Source organism: Oryctolagus cuniculus, chromosome 15 (assembly GCF_051225735.1).
Source record: "Oryctolagus cuniculus isolate XC-2025 breed Fujian yellow rabbit chromosome 15, ASM5122573v1, whole genome shotgun sequence".
Classification (NCBI taxonomy): domain Eukaryota; kingdom Metazoa; phylum Chordata; class Mammalia; order Lagomorpha; family Leporidae; genus Oryctolagus; species Oryctolagus cuniculus.
The window spans coordinates 31,883,404-31,900,135 of record NC_142881.1 but is presented as its reverse complement, the minus strand read 5'-3'; the positions used below and the strand labels follow the sequence as shown (position 1 = coordinate 31,900,135).

Genomic DNA, 16,732 nt, shown 5'->3' with positions numbered 1-16,732 from the left:
GTCCCCCAAGCATGGCCACCAGCGGAGCCGCTCTGTTCACAGGCCCTGCCTGCACCCTGGCCATTCCCTTCTTGCGTTTTAATTTATGTGGCTAACTATTGACTTTTCCTTCTCTAATGGATGAATTACCGACGGCCCGGGGCAGGGCAGCTGATGGATGGCGAAGGGGCAGGGATGCAACTACCTCCAACTGACCTTCGCCTTCCTTCAGGGGCCTGGGGACTCCTGGCTCGGACGCCTCCCAGGGCTCAAACCCCTCCCATCCCCCGCCCCCGCCCCCACCCTCCCTGATGGTCTTGCTGGAAGGGTCCCCCTCTGCCCCTGGCCTCGGTCACTTCGGGCCTGCATGAGCACAAGCTCTGCAGGCTGGGGCCTCTCCTGCAGCACCTGACCTGCAGCTGCCACAGTGCCTGGCTCTGGCAAAGCTCCACACGGCCCGTGGGCTGCGTGGGACCTCCAGGAGCAAACGGGAGGAGAGGGGACTCTTTGCGTACAGGGTTCTGTCTGGACTCTGAATCTTGGTAATAGGCATTTGTTTGATAAGCCTGCATGAAAGCCCTGGCTCCCCTCACCCACCATGCTGTGGACTCCCAGCAGCCCGGGAGCACTGCCCTAAAGGGGGCCGGGAGGAATGGGGGCAAGCCACGGCACAGTCTGGGCAGCGCACGGTAGGTGTAGGTGCGCGTAGGTGTGCGTGGGTGTGTGCACGCCTGCAGGAGGTGAGGCCTCAGCCTGCTGACATCCACTGTCCCTTGACGGCTCAGGTCCTGCAGATTCTGCCCCAGCCCGGCAGGGAGCCCTCTTGGGCTAGCAGACAATGCAGTGAAGGACTCCTCGGGACAAACCTGGCCCCTGTCACTCAGCTGAAGAGGAGGAGCAAGGATGAGAGGGTGTGGGCGGCATGAGGCCCAGGCCTGGTGCAGCCCGGAATGAAAGGAGCATGTGCAGAGAGCTGGGACCGTCTCTGAAGGCCAAGAGTTAGGAGAGCAAGAGGCGCGTGGCCAGCTGTGAGTTCTCAACAACTGCTCTGCAGGACAGACAAGGGTCCACTGGAAGCGGGTGTGGGAACCCCAAGGGAGGCCAAGGGCTGGTGGAGAGCAGGTCGGGGGCCTGTTTCAAGGTGCAAGTGGGGTGACCACATCCCACAGCTGGCCTGGGAGAGCCCCTGTTTGCACCTCCTGTGCCGTGATGGCCAGGGCTCCCTCGTCCACTCACTATGTCCCGTTTGGACGAGGGGGTCCCTGGCTGCCCTTGCTGCCACCACTGGGCTTGAAGACTCAAGCGCACGAAGCTTTGGAGCCCAGGGCCTGGCTGTGGCCCGGGGCCAAGGAGGCCACGATGTTCTGTCCTGTGACAGGCAAGAAGCCCCTGCAGTGCGCGGGACTGGGAGGTGGGGACTAACCCTCCAGAGCTGCCCGCTCCGCGGCAGACCCAGCTGCAGCCCCTGAGCCGTGTGCCCAGGACCCAGCCATCTGCTCGGGCACTTGGGGCACTGCCACATTCCTGGGAGTGGCTTGCCCTGCGCTGTGGAAGCACGCACACTACACCACTGGGCGGCCCCGTGGCAACTCTGGCCACTGACAGCCCTGAGCCAGCCCATCTTGGGCAGCCGGAAGGAAGGCTGAGTTTGGAAGCAGGCAGGGGCAGCACCCTGGTTCTCTGGCCACAGAGATGGGAGCACTGGACTCTGCAGCTCAGGGGCCCGGCCAGTGACACTTTATTAGCGGAGAAGGAAAGCAGTGTCTCTGTTAACGAGCAATTGATCTTCTGCAATTAATCTGGAAGTTGTGAATAAGCTTTTTGCAAGGCACCTAATTAGTAAATCTGGTGCCTTTGGGGGTGATTACATCCAGTCAGGATGGATGCTTGGCTAATAATTATATTTTCAAACATGCTTAGTCACAGCTCACGCCTTTTATTAATAGTTGGGCCCTCCTGGGTGAGGAGGTAGGGACTTTGGGCGCCAGGCAGGTGATCTGACCCATTTCCTGGACCCAGGCCTTTGGTCCACCCTCTCGGCCTCCCTGCCCAGTCCTGAGCCCCACTGGGGTGTTTTAGGCCAGGAATAGCACATGACCTGAGGTAGGTTCCCCAGCAGTGGTTCTGACTGTGATGAGGCAGCAGGTGCCCACTGCGCATGGTGGAGTCTGGACCCCTGGTCTCCTCCCCTACACCCGCTCCAACTCAGATTGTGGCGATCCGGGATCTGCACCCTACAGACACACTGGGCAGTTCTGTTGTGATTGCGCCGGCCCCTGAGAGAGAAGAGTGGCGGGTGAACAGGCAGCCCTCCCCTTCCCCCTGCCCAGGAACACAACGCCAGGTGTCTGCAGACCCGTCCGTCACTGACAGCGGCGTCCTGGCTGACCATCAGTTGTCTCCTCCAGCACTTTGCAAAGAATGCTGCGCAGGCCGCCAGGCACGAGAGAAAGCCCTTGGGGACAGGGACAGGTGTCCTGTGGTCACATCTGTTTAGAACACCCCGTCTATCTCTGGCAAAGCTGAAATATTTGTGGTCTTGCTAGTGGCTCTGAGAAGCCTATGGTAAACAAAGCCGTTCATCTTGGCTCACCCCAGCCTCACCCAGACACATCTGTTCCGGGAGGCTGTGGGTCTCTGTCTCGTGGAGCTGGGGCTTGGCGCGCACCACAGGCCTCAGCTCCTTGCCCCGGGGGCTCTGCCCACCCCCGCAGCCTCATGTTCTCGCCTTGTCTTTATCAGGGGCCCTCTTCTGCCTTGGCACTGGCTGCCTGGCCCTGGCCATCCTTCCCTCCTGACTCCTGAACCTTCCTCCTGGACCCAGCCTCCTGGCTGTCAAGGGCGAGGGGCCATGAGCTGGGCGGGGCGTCTACCGGAAGAGGCGGTTGGCGGAGGGGCTGCGGTAGGCGATGTTGTTGAAGAAGATCTCCAGCTCCTGGTCATTGTCAAAGTCGGCGGCAATGACGGTGCGCACAGGGGAAGGCATGGAGAACTTGGGCGAGGCGATGTCCTGGAGGAGAGAGGGCTGCAGGTCAGCGGGCAGGGTGAGGGCATGGGCAGGAGCCGACCCTGTCTGCTCTGAGCGTGGGGGTGCAAAGACAAGAGACCCAGCGCTTCCTCTCTCACCTCTCCAGGAGGGACCTGGTGGTGGTGGTGGGGGGGGGGGGAGGCTGCCTCTAGGAGCTCAAGAGCTGCTTGGAGGAGGAGGAGGAAGGGTAATGGGCCCAGTTCACACCAGTGAAGTCCTCGGCCACCCCTATTCCGGACCACACTTAACCTTCTCAGTAGTCCCTAGAGGCAGGGCAGACATGAGTGCTCCCATTTCACAGGTGAAATAACTGAGACCTGGAAAGAGGCAGGGGACTGCTGAAGCCAGGGCTTCTGCTTCTAGGTGCTGGGCCCATCCTGCTCCGTGTGCTTTCTCCTCTGCCATGAGTTGGGAGCCTGGTGGGCACTGTGCTCCGTTACTGCTGAGCTGAGCCATCCTGGGCAAGTCACTCAAACTCCGGGCTCCACTCTGATCATCGGCAACACGGGGACAAGCACAGCCGCCTGGGGGGCGAGGACTGCATGTAAAACGCTTGGCCCAGAGTGGGCCCCCGCTGGGTGGCTTGCCTCGTCCCCACCGTCGGCCTCCTGGGAGGGGTAGGAGGCTGCTACGGCCCTGATGCTGGCTCCCAGAGCCTGTTGATTTTCTGCTTTGAGTCACTTGCTTTGTGGGGAGTGCAGTATCTAGAACGTTCGAGCAAACTCCAGACCCAGTGCTGGGATAGCCTGGGGCGGGCCTGGCCAAGGGTCCCAAGGCTGGGGTTTGCCTCTGAAACAGGAGCAGCCTGTGCAGGGGACCTGCGTTTCTGGGCAGAATATCCGTCCCCACGCTACGTGGGTTTGTCCCTTCCAGCCCTGGGAGCCTGTGTGAAGGGGCCTGGAAGGGGTACACCAGCATCTCCACGAGGCCCCTCCGCCCCCAGGCCTGGCCCTGTCCTCAGCCTCCTGCTGCAGGCCTGCTCTGGTGGCCAGAGGCCTGAGTCTGCCTGGGTAAACTGCCTGCTCTGGAACCAGGGATGGCGGCAGCAGTGAGGAAGTTGATTAAGAGCCTGGCCAGCTGGTCGGGTGGGCTGGGCCGGGCCTTAGCCTTAAGAGCCGGGAAGAGGGGGATCTCAGACCTAATTCTAACTCATGATTGTCCTATCGATCCTACGCCACCCCCTTGGGGTTGCCCCACTGCATGCCTGGGCTTCTGAGATAATGTATGCAAGCTCCTAGCACCATTGCTGGCTTGTAGAGGCCCCTGGCAAAGGGGGCACTGAGGGTGATGGGGGGCTTACTCGCGGGAGCTCTGGGAGGGGCCAGCAGGAGGGCCGACAGGGTTTCTCGAGCCCCAGCACCTGACATGCAGGCCGGGACAGCTCTTTGCTGGGGGCTGTCCTGCACTCTGCCTGACGTTCAGTGGTTCCCCTGGCCTCAGCGCCCAGGTGCCCACAGCTGTGACCGCCACGAAGGTCCCCAGATATTGTCCAATGTCTTAGGACGAGGGGCAAAGTCGTTCCTGCTGAGGACCTGAGTTGGAACGAAAGCCGGATAGGGACGGGAATCACTCAGGATCGCAGGATTGGCTGCGCTGATGTCAGGCCACACCTCCTCCCCCCCACCTGGAGAGCCCGAGGCCCGAGGCCCAGCAGGCAGGCTGGGCCCGAGCACCCAATGTGGTTCCTGTCGGGGGCTTGTGGTGGTGGCCTCCCCATGTCACACAGACACAGGTCCCTGGAGACTTCCCTGGGACCAGAGAGCTTCAGGAAAACACTGGAACTTTCCCGCCCCCCTTTGGACTTTTTGGCAAGACCTGAGCACCTTCAGTACCACCCCTGGAATCAGCTTCAACAATCCCACGCCCTCTGCCATCCTCCTGACCAAGCCCTAGGCTCAAGCTCCGCAGGCTGGCGGCATCTGCAGCACCGTCACCACACAGGGTCTCAGGGACGGGCTTGAGGCCACCTCGCCCACCATCCGTCTGACCTGGGTGGCCCCTGCTGGGAACACCGGGGCCTCAGCCTCCCTCTCTCTCCCACTGCATCAACCAGGGTCTGAACCTCAACTTGGGAAGCTCAGGCTGGAGTTGCCGACCAGGTTTCCCGGAAGCAGCAAGAAAGGCGGCTGGATGCGAAGGAAGTCCGCCTCCCCTGTGCACCTGCTGCTGTCTGCTCTGGGCACCAGATCCACAGTAGCCCAGGCTGGAGACCGCTGGCCCGGGCCAGCCCCAGCCCCCGCTTAGCCTGGTGGGAGGCACGGGGCAGGGGCAGGGGGCCAGGGGAGGCTGGGAGGTGCCCCCTTCTTACCCGAAAGCGGACCTTGCCGTGGACGCTCATCTGCAGGTAGAGGCGGTGGGGGCCATTCCAGTTGCCGTAGACGATGTCCACTTTGCCGTCGCGGTTGAAGTCGGCCAGGGCGACACCTCGCCCGTGCTGGTGGGGGTCATCCACACCTGCGGGTGGGGGACGGGGAGGGGAGAGGAGAGGAGGCAGGAGTCCTCAGGGCAGTGTCGCCTGCACATTCCGCAAGCACTCTCCTCGGGGCACAAGGGAGAACGACCCTCAAACCTCCCTGGCCTGCTGGGCACCTCAGGTGTCTGGGGCAGGAGAGGGGAAAGGGGTCTGGGTGCAGAGAGGACCAGAGACTCACCTGCAAGCTGCTTTTACACAGCAAGCAGGTTCTTCCTATTCCGGGTTGGGCAGCACAGGTGGGGGCGGGGACTGGAAGGACAGCTGGAGGCCGAAGCCCCCACCCTGGCCACCCCAGTGCAGCCTCAGGGACACCTCGAATGTGACTCCTTTGCTTCAGTCTCTCAATGGCTCCCCAGGCCTCTGGGGTCAAGTTCAAATTCCTGCTTCAAGGCCTGGCCTGGCGGGGCCCCTGCCTGGCTCACCTGGTCTCTACCCAGTGCTGCTCTTCTCCTAACTCTGAGCTCTGCTCCCTGTGGTCCTTTTATGCCTCGAACAAACCAGGTTCTTCCCAGCTTCTGGGCCTCTGCTCAGACTGCTCTCTCTGCCTGAGGGACCCTCCTGGGCTCCTGGTTACCTGACTGCTGGTCATTCTGCTCTCAGTCACAATGTCACCTCCTCAGGGAAGCCTTCCCTGATCTCCCACCCCGCCTCCAGCCTCCCCTTCTTCCGTGTCCAGTGGGGATCACCAGGAGCTGTCGTGTTCCCTGGTGGTGTCCTTGTTAGGGTCTCACTTTCCGGGCAAACCCCACCTCTGTGAGCTAGGACGCTCTTCCTTGTTCCCCTGTGTCTCAGTGTCTGCAGTGGCCTGGTGGCTTTGAGTAAGTGCCCGCTGAATGAATGAAGACACAAATAATTTGACAGAAGGCAAAGCGGGGACATTGTGACAGCAGAGGAAATACTGCAGCTGTGACAGAGAAGCCCACAGTGTGCCTTTCGAGACCTGGGGAGGCAGGCTCTGTGCTCAGTGTCACCTGCGCACAGTACTCCTGGGGCAGCAGGGAGGGTGGCCTGGCCCGAGCAATGGCCTGACCTCTTGCCGCCCAAGGCAGACCTGCTCCCCCAGGCAAATGGGAGCTGAGACACGGGGATTGCCAACTGGACGTGCCCACACTGACTATCAGAGAACAAACAGCTGGTGCTCAGCGGGGTGGGCTGCGGAACCCAGTGATGATTGAGGGGTGGGGTGCAGGGCCGGAGACCTCAGGGCACAGCTGCAAACCGGAAGTTCCTGAGGGTGGGAGCTGGGAGGAGGGGTGAGACCTTCTGGGAACCTTGGGGGCTGAGCATCCGTGGGGGGTGGGCACGAAGGGGAGAAGAGGCAGTGAGACCAAGCGAGAGGGGATTTCCAGGAGACTGGGGCAGCCTCCAGTTCTAGGATTAATACCCCATTAATTCTCAGCCAAACTGCCCGGCCCGGGCGTCGGCGGCCTTCTGCGTTGGCCCATTTCTCTCCCATCCATGAGGCACCGTGACAAGGAGCTGGGTCCCTTTCCCGGGAACACTCGGTGCCAGGCCGCGTTTCCCAGCAGCATCTGTTTGGGTGATGAATGCCCTCTTGACATGTCTTGTTAAACCTCTGCAATCATTCTGACTTTCAATTACGGGCCTCGCACCTTCCTCTCTCCTCTTGCCTGATACCTGCTCCCGCTCCAGCGTGTCCGCTCACCTCCGCTTCGTCTCTTTCACACCTTATCAAGTCCTCGGGGCTTTCTCCACCACCCCTCCTCTTCGCTTTATGGGTTTTCAGCAATGAGGAAATTCGCTGGCAGAGTGTGGCCCTGGGAGGGGGGAGCTGGGGAGCTGTGCCCCGACTTTGGCTTTGCTGGGAAGGGAGAAGGGGTCAGGTCAGGAGGCGGCTGGCTGGCTATGGGCTGGGGGCGGGCGGCTGTGCTGAGCCAGCAGTCCCCCCAAATGCAGCTTCCTGAGCAGAGGGCCGGCGGGGTGGATAAGTCAGAGAGTGCGGACGGGCTCGCGCTCCGGGCCTGGACGGCAGCTGCGGCCTGGCTGGTGCTTGTAGGACCTTCGGCTTTTGTGTCTAGATCCCCACCCGCCTCTTTTTCTGCAGTCAGAACTCTGCTCTGTGCCTCCAAGAAGCAGGAGGAATCAAACAGTTCTTTGGCAAGGCAGGCAGGAAGGAAGGAGGGCTTGGACAGCTGACTGAGACCACTCTGTCTTCTTGGGTGGCCACTGGGTGCCGAGCCTTGGGTCAAGAATGAATAGGACAGGGGCCGGCGCTGTGGCATAGCAGGAAAAGTTGCTGCCTGCAGTGCCAGCATCCCAAATGGGAGCCGGTTCTGGTCCCGGCTGCTCCACTTCTGATCCAGCTCTCTGCTGTGGCCTGGGAAAGCAGTAGAAGATGGCCCAAGTCATTGGGCGCCTGCACCCTCATGGGAGACCTAAAAGAAGCTCCTGGCTCCTGGCTTTAGATCGGTGCAGCTCCGACCATTGCAGTCAATTGGGGAGTGAACCAATGGATGGAAGACCTCTCTCCTCTCTCTCTTTGCCTCTCCTTCTCTCTCTGTGTAACTCTGACTTTGAAATAAATAAATAAATCTTTTTAAAAAATGAATAGGACAGTGCCCCAGGCTTGTAGAGCCTGCTGACAAATAGTGATGGCATCCGAGAAGCCTAAGTGAGAGTCCATGCAGGGGGTTGTGAGAACACTCAGGAGGGGCCAATCTCTACCAGTGGCACGGGGTGGGGGCGGGGCCAGGTAAGGCTTCACTGAGCTGACATCTGAGCTGAGCGTTCAAGGCTAGAGAGAAGAGCTGCAGATGGAGAAAGGGGACCGCAGTCCAGGCAGAGGGCATGGCAGGTGCAAAGGCCCTGCGGTTGATGAAGGAATGGGAAGGAGCACGGAGCTGGGAGCCTGGGACACTGCTTTGTGTACGTGTGTCCTGCTTGTTACTGCAGCTGTTTGTACACACATCTGTTTCTAGAGTATCAGTGCCTCTTCTGGGATGATCTTTGCCTTAGTCAGGTCAACTCCTAGCACCAGCTGGGCACTTAGCAGGGGTTCCATCAGTGGTGACTGGATTACACCGAATGCTTAAGACCAAATGGAGAGGCAGCCAAGAAGGGAAACTGAGGCTGAGAGACACAAGCTGGTCTCTGAGGATTACCGGCCAACTCCAGTCACGGGGGAGATGTCACGGTCAGGAGGCCCAGACCCCCTTTCCCAGTAGCCGGGCTGCGGGTGACGTGGACTCTGAGGAGACTGTGCCGGTTCCGACCTCTCTGAGGCGGGGGAGGCCCCTGCCGGAGGGGGCGGGGCTGCGGGGCACTCACCGGCACTGGCTGCGGCGTCCACGAACGTGCCGTTGCCTTGGTTGTGGAAGAGGAAGTTGGGGCCGTTCTCGTTGTCGCAGAAGATGTCCGAGGCGCTGCTGCTGAGGATGGGGCCCACGCTGACACCTCGGCCCCCTAGGACGGCACACGGACCCCCAGTGAGCAGCAGAGGCAGAGCCCGGAGCGGCCTGCAGCATGGGGGCTGCCCCTGCCGCCTGGCAAAGCTGCAGAGGAGGTGGGGCCCTGGGGTGGGGGTGGCAACTCCGACCTTCCAGACACTGCCCGGAGGCTCATCGTCTCCCATTACCTGAGTGGAGACAGACAGCACAGAGGCTGAGGCTGACCAGAGCCACATCGCTGTGTGTCAAAGAAATGCAAGCGTGCACTAGCGACAGGCCAGGGCGCTGCCCCTCCTGTCCCTCCACAGAGAACAGCCGACTCACATCATCCTAAGCCCAGCTTTGCTCAAATCGCAGGTGCACCTGACCACCTCCTCCACCCCAGTCCGAGTCCCACATCCGCTGACCACATATGCTGGGTGTGTCCCACAGGAATAGGCCCCAGCTCCAGGCACAGGACCAGGCCGCTCGCTTTGCTGCGTCTGACGTAGCAGACAATCGTGTGCATCAACAGCAAGCTGGTTCCATGGGCTACAGCGCATCCATGCTGCAGACCGGTCTTCAGCCGCTGGAAAGCCTGGGCAAGTCTGCGAGCTTGGACTTGGAGGAGTGCCCATGACCTGTTGTCAGGGGAAAGAGCAACCCTCCGAGTCATGGCACTGGGGGATGGCGTTTCCATGAAAAGGAAAGGCACGTACATGGTGTTTCTGAATATACGTGCTCTCGCAAGCTTGTTCAAGTTCAGGGAAAGTGGGACAGGTCACGCCCCACACTGCAAAAAAAAAAAAAAAAAAAAAAAACAGGAGGATTGGGGAGGGAAGGCGAGGCGGTAGTGGCCTTTTCTTTGAACGTCTCTGCATTGTTTGGCTGGTTGCAACAAGAATTGCTCCTGCAGTTTGAAAGGGAAAGAATCCAATAAAGCATATATTTAAAAAGGAAAGAAATCAAGCCAGCTGTACATTAGGCTTTGAAGTCTCCAAGATCAAGCGTGAGCTGCCCGTGTCAGGAAGTCCAGCCCTAGCGCGTGCCGAGCGCACCGGCCCCAGCCAGCGGGCTTCAACACAGCCGCTGTGCTCGCCCGGCCCGCCGCCCCTACGCATTGGGAATGAAGTGCAGAAAGCCGCCTGGCCGGGACCGGGATGTGGGTTCCAGTCCCAGCTTGGCTTTGCACAGGTCCTGTGGGCTGGGGCAAGTTCTGTTACTTTCTCAGCCTCCGTTTTCCCATCTGTGAAGTGGACAGAGACTGTCCTGCCTTTTCCACTTCAGGGGTTTTGAGAGGATCAAATGAGGTGAGAGATACCTGTTAGAACGGGAATTCTAAAAAAGACTAAAGATTACAAGTGTCAGCGCGAGTGTGGAGGGAAGGGAATCCTTGTACTGTTGACGGGAATGGGAATGAGCACAGTCAGTATGGAAAACAGTATAGAGGCTCCTCAAGAAATCAAAACTAGGGGCCGGTGCTGTGGCACAGCAGGTTAAGCTGCTGCCTGCAGTGCAGGCGTGAATTATGGCTGCTGGTTCGAGTCCTGGCTGCTCCACTTCCAATCCAGCTCCCTGCTAACGGGTCTGGGAAAGCAGCGGAGGATGGCTCAAGTGCTTGGGGCCCTGCGCCCACACGGGAGACCTGGAAAAAGCTCCTGGCTCCTAGCTTTGGCCTGGCCCAGACCTGGTCATTGCGGTCATTTGGGCAGTGAACCAGTGGATGAAGTCCTCTGTCTCTCTGTCTGTGTATTTCTCCCTCTTTCTTTGTAACTCTGCTTTTCAAATAAATAAAATAAATCTTATAAAAAAGGAAATTGAAAATAGATTGTCCTATGGGCCAGCAATCCCAGCACTGGGTACACACCCAACAGAACTGCAATCAGTATGTTGAAGCCATCTGCACTCACATGTTTATTACAGCACAGTTCAGTGTCAAGCTACAGGATCAACCTAGGTGTTTATCAGCTGATGAATGGGTAAAGAAAACAGAGAGAAAGAAATGATAAGAGATGAAACGTTAATCACCCTGATCTGATCATTCTGCATTGTATACATGTACTGAATTATCCTCTTGGTCCTCATAAATATGTACAAACATTGCGTGTCAATTAAAAAGCAAAAATAACCCTCGAGAAGAAAATGTGGCAGAGACACACAATGGACCATTATTCAGTCTGAAAAGAGAGGGTCTTGTCTTTGTGACAGCGTGGATGGACCCGGAGGGCGTTACGCCAAGAGAAAGAAGCCAGCCCAGGGGCAGATACTGCAGGTGCAGCCTGAAAAAGTGGCACTCACAGACACACAGGGTGCAATGGTTTCCAGGGGCTGTGGTTGGGGCTGGGCGAGCTGGGGACCTGTTGGTCAGAGGATAGGCGTTCATGAGCTCTGCGGACAACTTGCTGACTACAGTTACCAACCAGGAACAAGGGGACCTCAGGATCAGTACAGCCAGTACAAGGGGACCGCATAAAGTTCATGGAACACGGAGTGAAAAGATGCTTATTTTTATGTACATTTTTTTTGAAATCCATGCACAGTGTTTCACAATACGCACTTTCCATGAGCTTCACGAAGATGCTCCTATACTTGAAGTGACTAGGGGAGCTTAAATGTTCTCAACACAAAGTGTGTGCAGTAAGGCAAATGTGGATTAGCCCGATGTAGCCATTGCACAGCGTAGACATAAGACATCATGTTGTACATGACAACTCCACACAGTGATTGACAGCTTAAGAAATGAAATGGAATCTAAGAAAGGGCTTCGCAGACCAGCTGCGGGTGCCACAGCGAGGGGCCCCGCCTGGATCAGACCCTGCGCCCTAACAAGACCCCTGGTGGTGTGCGGGCACTGTCACGTTCCAAGAGCACTGCTCCAAGGGCTGCTCAGCGGAGGAAGAGCAGTTGCCAGGGGCTGCAGTCGCCAGGGGGCTGCGGAACTTGCCTTTTAAAAAACCAGGTGAGACCCCGGCAGACTTGTGTGATGCTGGCCAGGCCCCCAGCCACCCACCGTGGTCCGGGGCTGACGGCTTCCTAAGGCCCCTGTGCTAACGTGAGAAGGGCTCTCTCTGCTTTGCAAGATGGCACTGGAGGAAATCACGGAGCCTGCCCCCTGGTGCTGGCGTTCACGGCCAGGGAGATGGCTGGGCAAGGGCACGGCCACTCTTCTCACTCTCAAGGTCGGAGTCCTTGCTAGCATCCGCCGGGCCCTGTGCCCACGCCTCCCGAAACCAGCCTCATGGTCCCCATCGTTCCTGGGGCGCATCCTCCGAGGTACAGCACCTGCTTTCCACGGGGTTTGGGGTGGGGTGGCTTTCGGGGGTGTTTCCAAGGCCAGCAGGAAGGGTGCTCAGCCGCACCCTGGGCGCCACCTCTGCCCATTAAAAGAGGGGCCACTGAGTGGCTGCTGGCTGCTGTCCCTGCCCTGGTCCTGCCCAATTCCAGCCGGGGCTGGCTTCCGTGAGAAAGCACTGGCCCTGGCCAGGCCTCCGGAGGTTCCAGGCGGCGCCCAGGGACCCGCCGCCGTGCGCCTCCATCCTTCTTCTCCACTCTGCATCCTCCAGTTTCCTCTCTGCCTCTGGCTCCCAAGCCGTGACACATTCCCTTCATTTTCTGCAAAGCAGGTTATTTCCCTTTTGGACAAATTTCTAAATCTTTCTAATTAACTAATTGGGTTGGGTTGAAGCCTCGCACCATTTGTAACCTGTAATTACTAGAAAATTGCCATGGTAACCACACTACTAATTAGTGACAATTTATTGCCATGGCAACTGGACCATAACAGAGATGTTACCCACAACTCCTTCTTGGCAAGTTGGCTGTGCAGTTGGGGAGCAGGTGAGCCGACAGTCAGGGAGCCCGCCTCCTGGGCACCAGCCCCAGCCGCCTCAGGGAGGGGCCCCAACTGCACTCGGAGACAGGGGCAGCCAGGTGTCCGCACCTCCCACCGATGCCACAGGGGAAACCAACTTCCAGGTCTTCAAGCCAAGCAAGCCTACCTACCTGTGGTACATGGAGCCTGTCTCTCCTACTCCCTGCCTGTTCTCTGTCTCGTTCAGCAGCTATTAGAACCTTCCCTTTCCTCTTCTTCCTCCCACCTCCCTCTCTCGTCTCTCTCTTCCATCCTCCCTTCCTTTTTGAAAGGTAGAATGACCGAGAGAGGGAGGGAGACAGAGAGAGATCTCCCATCTGCTGGGTCACTTCCCACATGTCTGAAACAGCTGGGGCTGGGCCAGGCTGAAGTCAGGAGCCAGGAACTTCATCCATGTCTCCCACAGGGGTGGCAGAGACCCACGTACTTGAGTCTTTCTGCCTCCCAGAGCGCGCAGCGGCAGGAAACGGAAATCAGCACATCTGGGACTTGAACGCAGGCCTTCCATAGGGGACACAGGTGTTCCGAGAGACGTCGTAACCGTGGTGCCAAACACCCGCCCCTCTTCTTCCTCCTTTGTCAGCCTCTCCTACACCTCCTAAGGTTCAGCACACACAAGGGGCTCCCCAGGGCACCTGGGGACAGCCGTGTTGAGCCTTGGAGAACAACGTCCTAACGCAGTGAACTCTGCTCGCATCCATCAGATGCAGATGTTTGTTCACTGCAGGCCAGCACATTCTCTTGGGGACACACGGCTCCCCAGCTGAGGCTGGAGGCTTGGGCTGGTGATCAGTAAGTGCAAGTGTGAGCTGTGTGACCTTGGGCACATCACCGACCCTTTCTGGCTTCTGTTTTCTCACCTGTAACGTGAGATTGACGATAATAATCGCTCCTTCTCAGGGCTGTCATAAATACTAAGTGAGCTGGTTTTTGGAAGGTACCTTGGAAAATGTCAGGTGCCACACAGTCATTAGCTGGGACTATTTACCACCTGCTGGGTGAATAATACGCCTTTATTTTCCCCCAGCACTTTCACGCTTCAAAGGCCGCCTCGGTCTGCAGTTGGGGTATAAATGCCCCCCCCCCGCCATCCCTCCCTGAGGGCACCCCATGTTCTCCTGCCACATTGCAGCACTGGCTCTGATGGTCTGCTCCTTGGGCCCAAGCCCATGGGGCAGCCTTGGCTGTGTGAACTAAACGCCGGCACTTGGGTGATGCAGACTCTGCCTAGCACAACTCAGCGGCAGGTGACCCACCTCAGCTCACACCTAATCCCCAGGGACTCCAGAAGTAAAAAGCATGGGGGAGGGGATGGTTGTAGGGAGGGGGCAAGTTGTAGGAGGGGCTGATGCAAACTGTGGTCTGAGGACGAGGGGGAGGGGGCAGCACAGGGACTGGTGGTGACAAGCAAAGGCCTGTGGTTTCCTCCCTGGCTCTACCCTGCGCCAGCTGCAGAAATGTGGGAAGTGTGTCCTCCAGGCCTTAGTCTCCTGCCCTGTAAAATGGGTGGGGAAAAAGGTCTCCAACGTTCTTTCCAGCTTTCCTGTCCAATGAATGTGTCCTCCAGGGTGGACCACAGGAGAAATGGGCTGGCCGATGATTCCTGCAAATGGAAGATCTCTTTCTCTCTCTCTGTAACTCTGTGTTTCAAATAAATAAAAAAATTAAAAAAAAAAAAAAGTAGGATGGGGACCAGTACTGTGGAGTAGCGGGTAAAGCTGCCGCCTGCAGTGCCAGCATCCCACATGGGTGCCAGTTCCAGTCCTGGCTGCTCTACTTTCGATCCAGCTCTCTGCTATGGCCTGGGATAGCAGTGTAAGATGGCCCAAGTCCTTGGGCCCCTGCACCCACATGGGAGACCCGGATAAAGCTCCTGGCTCCTGGCTTCAGATTGGCTTAGCTCTGGCCATTGCGGCCATTTGGGGAGTGAACCAACGGATGGAAGACCTCTCTCTCTCTGGCTCTCCTTCTCTCTCTCTGTAACTCTGACTTTCAAATAAATAAGTAAATCCTTAATAAACTCATCAGAACATTAAAAAAAAAAGCAGGATGGTAACAGACCCTCTCATCCTAAATTTCCTGAAAAACCCTAAAAACAGAGAAACACTGTGTTGATGCTGGAGTTGCTATTTCCTAGCCCCATGGAAGTCTTCGGATGCTGGGTAGGGCTCCACTGCTACATGATGGAGGGCGTTAAACAGGGCACTGCCACCCCCCCACCCGGCCCTCCTGCCCTGCCCTGCAGGGGGAGGGGAGGGAAGTGGGCGGGAGGACCCCTGAGGGGGAGAGCCCACCGCAGCTCACTGGTGGCCGCAGGAAGGAGGCCCCTTCTCTCCGCGTGCACCTCCAGAAGGAGCTGGCTGGGGTGAGAGGGCGGGTAAGGGAGGGGCAGCTCCAGCCCTGCAGTCCCGCACGCCAGGCGCCGCACACTCAGCTCATCTCGGCTTCTCACAGCACGGGGGACAGCTCGTCACTGTGTCTTCCTTGTTTAAAATTGACAGATAAAAAATTGTGCATATTTATCAGGTACAACATATTCTTTTAAAACGACCTAATGATCTATCTATCATCTATCTATCTATCTTTCTATCTTCCTATCTATCTATCTATCTATCTATCTATCTATCTATCATCTATCTCTCCTAACCACTGGCTTATTCCCCAAATGCCTTCCACAGCTGGGGCCAGGACTGAAACTGGGAGCTGGAGACACCATCTAGGTTTCCTGCACGGCTGCTAGGAATCCCCAGACGCCTCCCAGCGCCCCTGTGAGCAGGAAGCTGGGGTCAGGAGCCGGAGGCAGGTATGGGACTCAGGCACAGGATGTGGGCACCTTGCCTGCTGGGCGGAGTGCCCGCCCAACACCGTACGGCTGTTATGGAAGGCTGAACCCAGGCAGTCAGCACACGCGTTACCCCACAATTATATTTTTTGTGACGGGAACATCTAACGTGCACTCTTAGCAAAATGTGCAATAGCAAAACCCATTGTTACACGACAGCGCACTTGAACTCAGTCCTCTTAGCTCACTGAAACCTTGCATCACCAACAGCGCCCCAAGGCCTCACCCCTGCATTGCCACTGGACTCAAGGGTGGCGCAGTCACAGTCAACAGGCAGGGGAGTCACAACCCAAACCCATGGCTTCCCAAACATTTCTCCTAGAGCTGTGTCTCCATGGAGGAGGGACTGGTGCGGGCAGGCCCAGGGGTGTGGCCCCGAGCGGCCACCATAGGCCTGATGCATCTTTAAACTCCCTTTTGTTAGCTGAGAAAAATGAATACAGGATTACAGTTCTACACAGATCTGTGTTTGTCGGCATCCGCCTGACGTGCAGGGAAAGAGTCCCTGTGTCTCCTGGGCTCTGGGGCCCGTGCCGTGCCCCTGGGGGGCCTGGGCCCCAGCCCCGCCTCCTCCGCTGCCTGGGCTCCCCCCGGGAAGCCGAGTGCCCGGCGGCCCCCCGCCCCGCAGTCCCGGCTGAGCTGCTATGGGGCTCGGCCAGGGGGCCTCAGCTGGGCTTCGGCGTCTCCGTCTCCTCCGGTAATGACTTCCTATAAATCAGAGCTGCCCTCGCTTTGTTCACACTGCTCCCGGCCAACAGCAAAACTCCCCACCCTGCACCATAAATCCACCTGCATTTTCTTTCCAAATTTCTTTTAAGGCTTCTTTAATTACCACCTTGTAGCCCGGACAGATGCTGCCTCAAAGGGTGAGGCCAAAACACAGCGTTCCTGGCAGGGGTGGGGGTGGGGAGCTTCGGGGACCCAGGGTCAAGGGAAGGGGGGATCCTGGCCGGGCTGGCGGGCAGGCAGGGCACACAGTCTGCAGGGTGGGGCTGGGCCTGCCCCTCTGTGTGACCCCCGGGCCTCCTGTGACCAGGAGATGCCTGCACAGGGCTCTGGGGCCACTCCATGGCAGCTACACTGGGCAGGCACTGCCTGTGTGCCAGGCCATGCACCAGGCACACCCCAGCTCCCTCCTTTCATTCTCACAGCA

General features: G+C 58.3%; 1 protein-coding gene across 3 annotated transcripts in view; it reads right to left on the bottom strand.

Moving 5' to 3' along the window:
* Positions 1 to 16,732, bottom strand: part of CRTAC1 (cartilage acidic protein 1) — a 142,622-nt gene that overhangs the window by 14,271 nt on the left and 111,619 nt on the right. For all 3 annotated transcript variants that reach the window (XM_089314572.1, XM_008270310.5, XM_051824045.3), the window contains 3 exons: positions 8,769 to 8,903; positions 5,316 to 5,461; positions 2,853 to 2,989 (listed from right to left, as the gene is read on the bottom strand). In XM_089314572.1, the coding sequence (XP_089170698.1) occupies positions 2,853 to 2,989; positions 5,316 to 5,461; positions 8,769 to 8,903 (418 nt within the window). The remainder of the gene's footprint in view (positions 1 to 2,852; positions 2,990 to 5,315; positions 5,462 to 8,768; positions 8,904 to 16,732) is intronic.